Source organism: Mustelus asterias, chromosome 1, assembly GCF_964213995.1.
Source record: "Mustelus asterias chromosome 1, sMusAst1.hap1.1, whole genome shotgun sequence".
NCBI lineage: Eukaryota > Metazoa > Chordata > Chondrichthyes > Carcharhiniformes > Triakidae > Mustelus > Mustelus asterias.
Window position 1 is genome coordinate 185,458,438 of NC_135801.1, and position 12,178 is coordinate 185,470,615.

Below are 12,178 nucleotides of genomic sequence, written 5' to 3' on the forward strand. Positions count from 1 at the left end.
TATCTCACTTTTCTGACCAGAGTGTCACATGAAACCTGGTCAAATGCTTTAGTGAAATCCATGTCGACAATATTCACTGCACTACTTATTAATCCTCCTGGTTACTTCCACAAAAAATAAGATTTAGTGAGTAAAACACGATCTTCCCTTAACAAAACCATGCTGACTATCCCTGATCTATCCATGCCTTTCCAAGTGACAATTTATCCTGTCTCCCTGAATTGTTTCCAATAATTTGCCCACCACCAAATTCAGACTGACCAGCCTATAATTTTCTAGCCCATCTCTTGCACCCTTTTTAAACTTATTAACTGCCCTTTGAAATGGCTTTGAAAGCCACTCAGTTTAAGGACAATTAGGGATTTCTCTCAGTTTTCTCTCCAGATTTTAGGGCACTCTGCCAAACAAAATCAAAACAAAAATGATGTTTCATGCCATCATACATACCAACAAAACCCAGTTACACAGAGATTGAGGTGCTATCTTTAAAGGGCTCCCCAATCTGATCCCCAGCCAACTACAGAGAACTCCAGCAGGAGGTGCTGAGTCTCTATATACTCTTTTGACTAAAACAAAAATCAATAAAATAGACATAAATGAGAGAGAGTGATAGCCCCTGGTTGGGTACTGTAACTAAAACATATTAAAAGGAAACTGTGATAACTGGAGGTGACTCAGTATGACAGGTATAAAACAAGGAGATTTATTCAATGAGAAGAAACTATTTACAACTGAAGGATTTGAAACACATGTCTGCTCCCAACAATTACCCAACTCACTCTGCCAACTTCCAGTTGCTGATTGGCTGAGGTTCACACGCTCGCACTCCATTTGTTCTGGCCTGGTCACACGGTCAGCGAAGAATCATTCTTAAAGGGGTCATGCTAACTCCTTTCCCCAGCCCATCGTGTGGTCAGCGAAGGATGGCCTCTTAAAGAGGCTATGCTACCACACTCCTTCCCCCTAACTCCTTGAGCTATACCTGTGACAAAACAAAGGAGAAGAACAGACGCGCACAGCATCAGCAACAAGATTATAGTGGTGACACCTCTGATGCTAGGCCATTTGCTGGCCTCTTCTTCTACCTTGGCCACTGAAGCCCGAGGCTCCCTTGGTCCAACCCTAGGAATCGAAACATCAAGTTCACAAGCTGGTACAGACAAAACCGATACAGGACCCACTTGCGTGTTTTCTAAGATTAGGAACATGGGCCCCATAAAATGCCCAGCAAAATCTACTTGAGGCTGAGACCACAGTTGGCCCAGCCACTCCTGGGGGGTGCAGGTTTACAGTTGGTAGTAATATTTGCTGGGTCTGACAACTTACATCATGTTCAATTTCTTTGTCAATGTCAAGTCACCAGATGTAGCTTCTGACCAACATTTTCATTTTGGTCAGGATGGGCATCATGGAGCCCTGGTGTGGTACGGAGAGATCTTGGGGTTCATATCCTCAGATCTCTGAAGGTTGCCACTCAAGTGGATAGAGCCGTGAAGAAGGCCTATAGTGTGTTAGCGTTTATTAACAGGGGGTTTGAGTTTAAGAGCCATGGGGTTATCCTGCAACTGTACAGGACCTTGGTGAGACCACATTTGGAATATTGTGTGCAGTTCTGGTCACCTCACTATTAGAAGGATGTGGAAGCATTGGAAAGAGTGCAAAGGAGATTTACCAGGATGCTGCCTGGTTTAGAGGGTAGGTCTTATGAGGAAAGGTTGAGGGAGCTAGGGCTTTTCTCTTTAGAGCGGAGGTTGAGAGGTTTATAAGATGATGAGGGGGATAGAGTGGACGTTCAGAGACTATTTCCTCGGGTGGATGTAACTGTTACTGGAGGGCATAACTATAAGGTTTGTGGTGGAAGATATAGGAGGGATGTACGAGGTAGGTTCTTTACTCAGAGAGTGTTTGGGGTGTGGAATGGACTGCCTGCTGTGATAGTGGAGTCGGACACTTTAGGAACTTTCAAGCGGTTATTGGATAGGCACATGGAGCACACTAGAATGATAGGGAGTGGGATAGCTTGATCTTGGTTTCGGAAAAGGTTCGGCACAACATCGTGGGCCGAAGGGCCTGTACTGTGCTGTACTGTTCTATTGATAGCAGCCCATCTTTGCTGGCTATCCCGTATCTGCATTGCAAATACTGATTCATTTGCTCTGCTTGTTGAAGTGCCAAACTGTCAGCACCATTTTCTTGACCTTCAACAGCAATGGGCCCCTATCTGTCCACGGCGTAATGCAGGCTGCTGAGACAGGCAGGGTGTCCAGGAAGTGCAAAGCCATTATTATCTCCTGTGGAACAGGCGGTGATGATATGGGGCCTGATTTTACTAAAACTTCGTGCCCGAAATCGCGGTAAAGTTGGGCGTCGGGCCTTTAACACGATCTGCACCCGAATCCGAGCAGATCGCGCCTTTACCGACACCCAATTCGGGCGCGGGGAATCGGGCGGCCCGACAATTTAAATGCATTTGCATGCATTTAAATCGACTTAATGAACCACGTGCCCAACTCTACTGCCAAATCTCACCTAACCGTCTTCTGGCCTGATCCGTGTCCGTGCTCTAACCGACCTGCAAAATTAAAGTTTGAAGTCGCCGCTGCAGCCTCCGAAGAGCGCGGTCAGAGACTGCAACGGCTCTCTGACCCAGGTCATCCTCTGGTGGGGGGGGGGGGGGAGGGGGGAGAGGGGGTGTGACATCTCATCCCCTGGGGGTGCGGGGGGGTTGGGGGGAGAGGGGGTGTGACGTGTCATCCCCTGGGGTGGAAGGGGAGGGGGTGTGACGTCTCATCCACTGGGGAGGGGGTGGGAGGGGAGAGGGTGTGACGTATCATCCCTGGGGTGGGGGGGGAGAGGGGGTGTGACATATCATCCCCTGGGGGTGGGGGGGAGAAGGGGTGTGACATATCATCCCCTGGGGGGCGGGTGGGGAGGAGAGGGGGTGGGACGTCCCATCCTCTGGTTGGGGGAGGGGGGTCAGCTGCCAGTCTGCAGCCGATGCCTCCTGGCACCATCACTGGTACACTACCAGCCACAGATTACTCTTCCCTGCAGGCGCGAGAGAGTGGGAGAGATGGCTGTGGCTGGTAGTGTACCAGTGATGGTGTATCCCTTTACACTGTGGAATCGGCCACTGTGGAATCGGCTGGTTCTGCTTCATCTGCTTAGCGAGGAATCGCTTCATCCTGAAGGTTTTGTGGGATGGCATGGCCACACGTCCACTCCGGCAGGAGGGATCGGCCGCAGACTGGCAGCCGACCCCCCCCACCCCGACCAGATGAGACGTCACACCCCCTCCCCCCCCAGGGGATGATACGTCACACCCCCTCCCCCCCCCCCCCAGGGGATGATCAGTCACGCCCCCTCCCCCCAACCCCTGACCAGAGGATGAACGTCAGAGAGCTGCTCTTTCTGCCTTTTTTTTCCGAGCCCGGGAGCGCTCTGTCAGATTTTTTTCGAACTGCGCATGCGCAGTTCACAGCTCCGATCGGTCCGCCAGCACTAAGCCCCACCCACAATGCGGATCGGGCCGGAGCCGGCAAAACGCATATGGGCACGCTGGAAGGAGGATTCCAGGCGCGGATCTATTTGACGCTCAGATTCGGCACTTAGGCTCAAAATGGTAAAATTCCCCCCGTGGTCTGTGGCATTGTGAAGCAGCTAAGTGCATCTGCATCTGAATTTAAGATCTGTGCTCCTGGCCTACAGTGGAAAGTATAGTTGTATGCTGCTTGCAGCAAGGCCCATCTTTCTACCCTGATTGAGGCAATAGGCGGTATTGGCTTATCCTTAAGGAAAAGCCCAACAATGGCTCATTGTCCGACACGATGATGAAGTGGCATCCATAGATGTATTGGTAAAATTTCTTCACAGTGTAGATGACTGCTTTGGCTTTCTTTGCCGATTTATAAGTATCTTTTATTAACATCTAACAAAGTTCTTGAAGCAAATGCAATTGGCCTCTCCACCCTATCTGTCACTCTATGGGATTGAACTGCTTCAACTTTGTACGACGAGGCATCACAAGTGACTACTAAGGCTTGTTCGGGTCAAAGTGGACGAGCAATGCCGTCAATTGTAATGTCAGTTTTACTTGGGCAAAAGCCTCTTTCTGCATGTTTCTCCACTTCCAGCACTGATTTTTTTTTTAAAAACTGGTGAGGAGAGGCCAGAATTGTTGAGACATTGGGCAGGAACTTTCCAAAATAATTGACCTTTCCGAGGAAGGACTTCAGTTTTGTCATATTCGTAGGTACAGGCACTCCCTTAATGGCTTTCACCTTATCTTCAAGGGGATGCAACCCCTTTACATCCATTTTGAAACTGAGGTACGTAACCTCATCAGCTTGAAAAGGTACATTCCTCATGCTTTAAATGTATGGCAGCTTCTTTAACCTCTTGAGGACCTCTCCCAGGTTTACACCATGTTCTTCGGGAGACACACCTGTGTTTAAGACATCATCCAAGGATACAACTTTGGGGATTCCTTGAAACAGATTCTCCAAATTTGTGCTGGAAAATTGCACAGGCCAACAAAACCCCTTCTGAGTTGTTATTGTAACTAATTTCCTGGAGTCTTCCTCCAGTTCCAGTTGTTGATAAGCATGACTTAGGTCTAGCTTTATATATTTGAGGCCCCCTGCTAACTTAGCATAGAGGTTTCTATCCTTTGAATGGAGTAACAATCCAGCTGAGCTCCCCTGTTTACCATCAAAGAACAAAGAACAATACAGCACAGGAACAGGCCCTTCGGCCCTCCACGCCCGCGCCGCTCCCTGGTCCAAACTAGACCATTCTTTTGTATCCCTCCATTCCCACTCCGTTCATGTGGCTATCTAGATAAGTCTTAAACTTTCCCAGTGTGTCCGCCAGTTTTTGTCCCTGCAGATCATCCTGGTGTGGTCTGGTTTCAGGATGGGGACGATGTGCGGGGCCCATTGGAAAACTGCACAAGCTTGATGATGCCCAGGTCCTCCAACTTCTTTAGTTGTACCTCTACTTTCTGATGTAACACGTAGAGCACTGGGCAAGCTCGGAAAAGCCTAGGTGTAGCCTCAGGGTTTCGGTAAAATTTTAGCTTTAACCCCTTTTATCCGACCCAGCTCTTTCTGGAACACCTCCTAATATTTGCATAGGAGTTCTTGGAATCCGCCATCCTGGATGTTAATTATTTCCAGTCTAGATCTCCAGAGGTCTTGGGGGGTGGGGTGGGGGGGGGGGGGGGGGGAAGGGAGGTAGCAAGCAGATCAGGTCACATACAAAAAAATCTGATATCAGAGTGCTTCCTCAGGATGGGATTTGAATCTTTGTGACACTCCAGGAGTGCTACCAACTGAGCCATGGCTGACACATGAGAAAGAGACGAGGAATGTTTGAAGGAGACGTGAGTGGAATATGAATTCCAGCAGAGCAGAATGGTCTTTTTGTATGCTGTATATCCAATGCACTCTGGTATTTCTGAAAAGTATAAGAGAAATGCAAGACCATTTTTTTCTACATTCTATGCAATTCTACCAGATGTGACATTTGAGTGTCAGGCATTTCATTTGATTAATGCCCAAATCCAATCACAGTAAGAAGTCTCACAACAGCAGGTTAAAGTCCAACAGTTTTATTTGGTAGCACAAGCTTTCAGAGTGTCACTCCTTCTTCAGGAGAGCGAGGAGTTGTGTTCACAAACAGGGCATATATAGATACAAACTCAATTCACAAAATAATGGTTGGAATGTAAAGGTACAGACAATGTGAGTGGAGAGAGGGTTAAGCACAGGTTAGAGAGGTGTGTATTGTCTCCAGCCAGGATAGGTAGTGAGATTTTGCAAGCCCAGGCAAGTCGTGGGGGTTACAGATAGTGTGACATGAACCCAAGATCCCGGTTGAAGCCGTCCTCATGTGTGCGGAACTTGGCTATCAGTTTCTGCTCAGCGATTCTGCATTGTCGTGTGTCATGAAGGCTGCCTTGGAGATCGCTTACCCGAAGATCAGAGGTTGAATGCCCGTGACTGCTGAAGTGTTCCCCGACAGGAAGAGAACACTCCTGCCTGATGATTGTCGAGCGGCGTTCATTCAACCGTTGTCATAGCATCTGCATGGTCTCCTCAATGTACCATGCCTCGGGACATCCTTTCCTGCAGCGATGCTGGAACCATGCACACAAAGGGTCATCTGGACTCGAAACGTTAGCTCTTTTCTCTCCTTACAGATGCTGCCAGACCTGCTGAGATTTTCCCGCATTTTCTCTTTTGGTTTCAAATTCCAACGTCCGCAGTAATGACTCTGTCGACACTTCCCGCTGCCTCGGCAAAGCAGGCAGCATAATTAAGGACTCCACGCACCCCGGACATTCTCTCTTCCCCCTTCTGTTGGGAAAAAGATACAAACGTCTGAGGTCACGTACCAACCGACTCAAGAACAGCTTCTTCCCTGTTGTTGTCAGACTTTTGAATAGATCTACCTTGCATAAAGTTGATCTTTCTCTACACCCTAGCTATGACTGTAACACTATATTCTGCACTCTCACATTTCCTTCTCTATGAATGGTATGCTTTGTCTGTATAGCGTGCAAGAAACAATATTTTTCACTATGTGTTAATACATGTGACAATAATAAATCAAATCAAATCGGAAGTCGGAATAAATGGGTGCTTTTCTGGTTGGCAGATGGTAACTAGTGGCGTGCCGCAGGGATCGGTACTGGGGCCTCAACTATTTACCATTTATATAGACGATCTGGAGGAGGGGACTGAGTGGAGGGTAACAAAGTTTGCAGACGACACAAAGATAAGTGGAAAAGTGAATCGTGTGGAGGGCGTAGAAGGTCTGTAGAGAGATTTGGACAGGCTGAGTGAGTGGGCGAGGATCTGGCAGATGGAGTGTAACGTTGACAAATGCGAGGTTATTCACTTTGGAAGAAATAATAGCAAATTGGATTATTTATCTAAATGGAAATAAATTACAACATGCTGCTGTGCAGAGGGACCTGGGGGTCCTTGTGCATGAGACGCAAAAACCCAGTCTACAGGTGCAAAAGGTGATCAAGAAGGCAAATGGGATGTTGGCCTATATCGCAAGGGGGATAGAATATAAAAGCAGAGATGTCTTGCTGCATCTGTATAGGGCATTGGTGAGGTCGCAGCTGGAATACTGTGTGCAGTATTGGTCCCCTTATTTGCGAAAGGATATATTGGCCTTGGAGGGAGTGCAGAGAAGGTTCACCAGGTTGATACCAGAGATGAGGGGTGTTGATTATGAGGAGAGACTGAGCAGATTGGGTTTGTACTCGTTGGAATTTAGAATGCTGAGGGGGGATCTTATAGAGATCTGTAAGATAATGAAGGGGCTGGATAGGGTAGAGGTGGAGAGATTCTTTCCACTTAGAAAGGAAACTAGAATTAGAGGGCACAGCCTCAAAATAAAGGGGGGTCAGTTTAGGACAGAGTTGAGGAGGAACTTCTTCTCTCAGAGGGTGGTGAATCTCTGGAATTCTCTGCCCACTGAAGTGGTGGAGGCTACCTCGTTGAATATGTTTAAATCACGGATAGATGGATTCCTGATCGGTAAGGGAATTAGGGGTTATAGGGATCAGGCGGGTAAGAGGAACTGATCCACTTCAGATCAGCCATGATCTTATTGAATGGCGGGGCAGGCTCGAGGGGCTAGATGGCCTACTCCTGCTCCTATTTCTTATGTTCTTATAAATCATCTGCCATGTCGGGATCCGAATCCAGATCCTCAGAAGTCAGTTTAAAGTAATTGACTTGTTTATGTAACCAGTGGTTACAATCTGGAATGCGCTGCCTGAGGGTGCGGATTGGGCCACATTCAACTGAGCAATTCAAAAGGGAATTAAAATAATACAAAAGTAAATGAGTGCGGATGCTGGAATCTAAAAAAACAGAAAATGTTGGAAAATCTCAACAGGTCTGACAGCATCTGCGGAGAGAGAATAGATGTGGAGATGCCGGCGTTGGACTGGGGTAAACAGAGTAAGAGTTTTAACAACACCAGGTTAAAGTCCAACAGGTTTATTTGGTAGCAAATGCCATTAGCTTTCGGAGCGCTGCTCCGTCGTCAGATGGAGTGGATTTCTGCTCGCAGCGCTCCGAAAGCTAATGGCATTTGCTACCAAATAAACCTGTTGGACTTTAACCTGGTGTTGTTAAAACTCTTAGAGAGAGAATAGAGCCAACGTTTGGAATCATCCAGACCTGTCAGGTCTGCTGACATTTTCCAGCATTTTCTGCTTTTGTTTCAAAAGGGAATTGGATCATAGAACATAGAACAGTACAGCACAGAACAGGCCCTTCGGCCCACGATGTTGTGCCGAGCTTTATCTGAAACCAAGATCAAGCTATCCCACTCCCTATCATCCTGGTGTGCTCCATGTGCCTATCCAATAACCGCTTAAATGTTCCTAAAGTGTCTGACTTCACTATCACTACAGGCAGTCCATTCCACACCCCAACCACTCTCTGCGTAAAGAACCTACCTCTGATATCCTTCCTATATCTCCCACCATGAACCCTATAGTTATGCCCCCTTGTAATAGCTCCATCCACCCGAGGAAATAGTCTTTGAACGTTCACTCTATCTATCCCCTTCATCATTTTATAAACCTTTATTAAGTCTCCCCTCAGCCTCCTCCGCTCCAGAGAGAACAGCCCTAGCTCCCTCAACCTTTCCTCATAAGACCTACCCTCCAAACCAGGCAGCATCCTGGTAAATCTCCTCTGCACTCTTTCCAGCGCTTCCACATCCTTCTTATAGTGAGGTGACCAGAACTGCACACAATATTCCAAATGTGGTCTCACCAAGGTCCTGTACAGTTGCAGCATAACCCCACAGCTCTTAAACTCCAACCCCCTGTTAATAAAAGCTAACACACCCATAGGCCTTCTTCACAGCTCTATCCACTTGAGTGGATCGTTATCTAAAAAAGGAGTGTAGGAGCACTGGGAGGAAAGGGGAGGGGCACTTAAGCCCCCTTCTTTTTGGGCGACACTGTGGCACAGTGGTTAGCACTGCTGCCTCACAGCGCCAAAATCGAACCCAGGTTCGATTCCAGCCTCAGATCACTGTCTGTGCGGAGTCTGCACATTCTCCCCGTGTCTGCGTGGGTTTCCTCCGGGTGCTCCGGTTTCTTCCTACAGTCTGAAAGACGTGCTGGTTAGGTAGATTGGCCATGTAATACATGGGGCGATGAGGGGGATAGGACCTGCGTGGGATTGTAGTTGGTGCATGCATGATGTGGATGGGCTGACTGGTCCCTCCGCACTGTAGGGAATTCTGTGGTTCTTGGCGAATTGCTCCTTCAGATGACCAGCAGAGAGGCGACGGGCCCAATGGCCTGCTTCGGCGCTGTAACCGTTCTGTGAACGTGGCCTGTTGTACAGTAAATAATAAAATCCGCCCTCCCTCCTGGTGCCGCGCGGGTTCTCACTGCCCCGGAACCACGAGAACAACATTCCTGATGACGGAGGGGTGGGCGGAGCCTAAGGGGAACAATGGGCACCGACCATGTTGGGAATCGAGAGAGGGGGGGGGGGTTTCTGATCATCTTAAAAACCAAAATAAAGATTAGCGAGTAGGGAGACAGCTCAAAAGTCGGGATGCTAAATCTTTCAGATGCATATTTAAAAAAGAGAAAGAAAGTAGTAAAGCGAGCCCAGCCTGCGTCCTACCTTTGAAGTGTTGTGTCGTCCATTCCCAACCTTGTGCTTAATTGACTGGTCCGGTTGCCATTCATGCCGTTGGGGGCAGACTGATGGCGACTTAGTGACTGACTCCTCCTCCCCCCCCACCCTCCTTCTCCTCCTCTCTCCCCACCCCCCCTGAGACGACAAAACCTCCATGACATCCATATACATGTAGAGGAGTCGTTTTTTTAAAAAAAATTAGAAACAAAAGGGGCCGCGATGTTATCGATGCTGCAGGAGGCGACGGCGGGGAAGGGGCGTTCGGTGCCGGCCTGGAGGAACGTGCGCTCGGAAACCTTCAGCCCGTTTGTCAGGTAGAGCTCGCGGAGCGGCCGTTAATGGAACGCGATTCGAATGTTCAAACGGGGCTCGCGCCGGGGGCGACCGTTAGTGGCTGACAGGCGACCCTCGCGCTGCCTCTATAGTCAGCGGCACTGCCGGGGGCGGGGGGGTTTGTGTGCACGGATAATAACTATATATATATATATATAAATTTCATGCTAATGTCCGTTGTCCTCGACATTTTTTAAATATTTTGATTTCCGCCACCTTCTTTCCAGTTACATTTTTTTGTTTCTCTTTTTCTGATAGGAAATAAAAGCATTACCTGGCCCCTTTTTTAAAAAAAAACCCCAGTCAAATACCAATTCTTTCCCCCACCCCCCAATCATTGGTATGTCATTTTCTTTTGTCTGAAGGAATTGTCATTTTTTTCAGCATCTCTATCCGCATCTTGGTTTGCCTCTTCAGTAGCGCCAGATTATGTTTGTGTGTTTTTTTTAGTTCTTCCCCATACCCCCCCCCCACCCCCATTTCTCACCCTGCCATGGGTCACTTATGGCATTCCTGCCCCACCTTGGGTGACCCTGAGGTGGTCCTGCCCATACCCCCTCCCCTTGTTGGCTTCAACCTTGGGTGACCATGTGGTGCCCTTGTGCCCCCCCCCCCCCCCCCCATCTGACCTGGATGACTCTAGTGCCCCTGCTACCCCCCCACCACCTTTGGGTACCTCTGCATACCCCCCTCCACCCCCTCCTTGGGTGATACTGGCTTCCCTACCCATCCGTCTCCGTTGATGCTGTGGTGGCCCTGCACCTCTCTCACCCACCTAGATGACCCTTTGGTGCCCCATCTCTCTGCTTCAGGTGGCCCCCCCACCCCTCAATCTCTGGAGACCATGTGGCACCCCTCCCCTGTACTTCTGGCAACACAGTAACACTCTTACTGCCCGACCGCTCCGTTTCTGGCAACACTGGCGTTACTCTACTTCAGCCCTCTGCCCCTCTTCTCTCTCTCCTCCTCCTCCTCCCCCCCACCTTGCTCAGATCTTTGGCAATCTTGTGGCATCCACTTTTTCTCCCTCCTGCCTCTGATGATCCTGTGGCACACCTACCTCTCCCCATCCATGTTGGGTCAGCCTGTGGCACCCCTGTTCCCCCAACTGCTTTCGGCAACCCTAAGCTGCCCCTGCCACTTTCACCTGCCTCGGGCGACATCCCTGCTGCCCCTCACCTGCCTTGGGCGACTTTACAGCACCTCTGCCCACCCCACACACAGCCACCTCAGGCAATCCTGTCCCACCACCTGCGTTGGATGGTGTTGTATCTCTAGCTCTCTGCCTCTGACTTCCCCTGACACTCGGGACCCCAGACATGGCTTCTGCTTTCACCCCCTATTGACACGAATCTCCACCCCAATATTTGACACTCCAGCACCCTTTCCCTGTTTCACATTAAGTTTTTCTCCAACTGTTATCTGATATTAGCTTAAATATCAATATTCCAGTCAACATTGGAAATACTTAAGTCATCATCTTTGATCCTTGCTTCTAATTTTGTCCCCATTTCTTAGCCACTGTCCAGGGCTAGGTATCGTACTTGGTTGACTCTCCAAGCCCAAATCCTGTCATTCACTTCCACCCCTGTAATATTATTCTTTCCATTCCTTGAACTTGATAGCCATATCATTGCTCCCTCATTGCAACTATGAACTTTAGCTCATCCAAAACCCCCTCTCACTGCTGCCAACTGATACTCAACAAAGCAATGGTGCTTTATATTTAGTGGTTATTAGAAATGCAGAAAAAATATTGCTGACAATGAAAACCTGAATGCATGTAGACCTGATTCTTTATGTGGTTTTATGTTGCTGAATAAACAGCATTTAACCATCAAAAGGAATTGAAATTCCTACAGTGCAATAGATAATTATGTGTATAACAAGGTCAGTTTTAAAGGGGCTTTGAACCATCTGTTAGCATATTTTCTATATTTAAGCTTTGAAACCTGAGGTACCTGTTTGTGGAATTGGAGAAAGCTGCACTCTTTTAAGTGCGCACATGAAAACTGAAGGCCTTTGGGCATTTGGTTTCTTATTTGTGAACCCACATTTTTTTCCTGAGAGTTTTTTTTAGCAAGGATGAAAAATCCCTTCTTGTCTGCAGCTCCTGTACTTCTCTTCATTTCGATCCTGCAACATGAAGA

The 12,178-nt window shown here is 48.3% G+C and overlaps 1 protein-coding gene across 2 annotated transcripts in view; it reads left to right on the forward strand.

Moving 5' to 3' along the window:
• Positions 1-9,757: 9,757 nt before the first annotated feature.
• dnaaf9 (dynein axonemal assembly factor 9) overlaps positions 9,758-12,178 on the forward strand; it is a 172,630-nt gene continuing 170,209 nt past the window's right edge. Inside the window, exon 1 of one of the 2 annotated variants that reach the window (XM_078224143.1) lies at positions 9,758-10,009. In XM_078224143.1, the coding sequence (XP_078080269.1) occupies positions 9,915-10,009 (95 nt within the window). In that variant the 5' untranslated portion in view covers positions 9,758-9,914. The remainder of the gene's footprint in view (positions 10,010-12,178) is intronic. The other variant, XM_078224135.1, reaches the window with a different exon arrangement.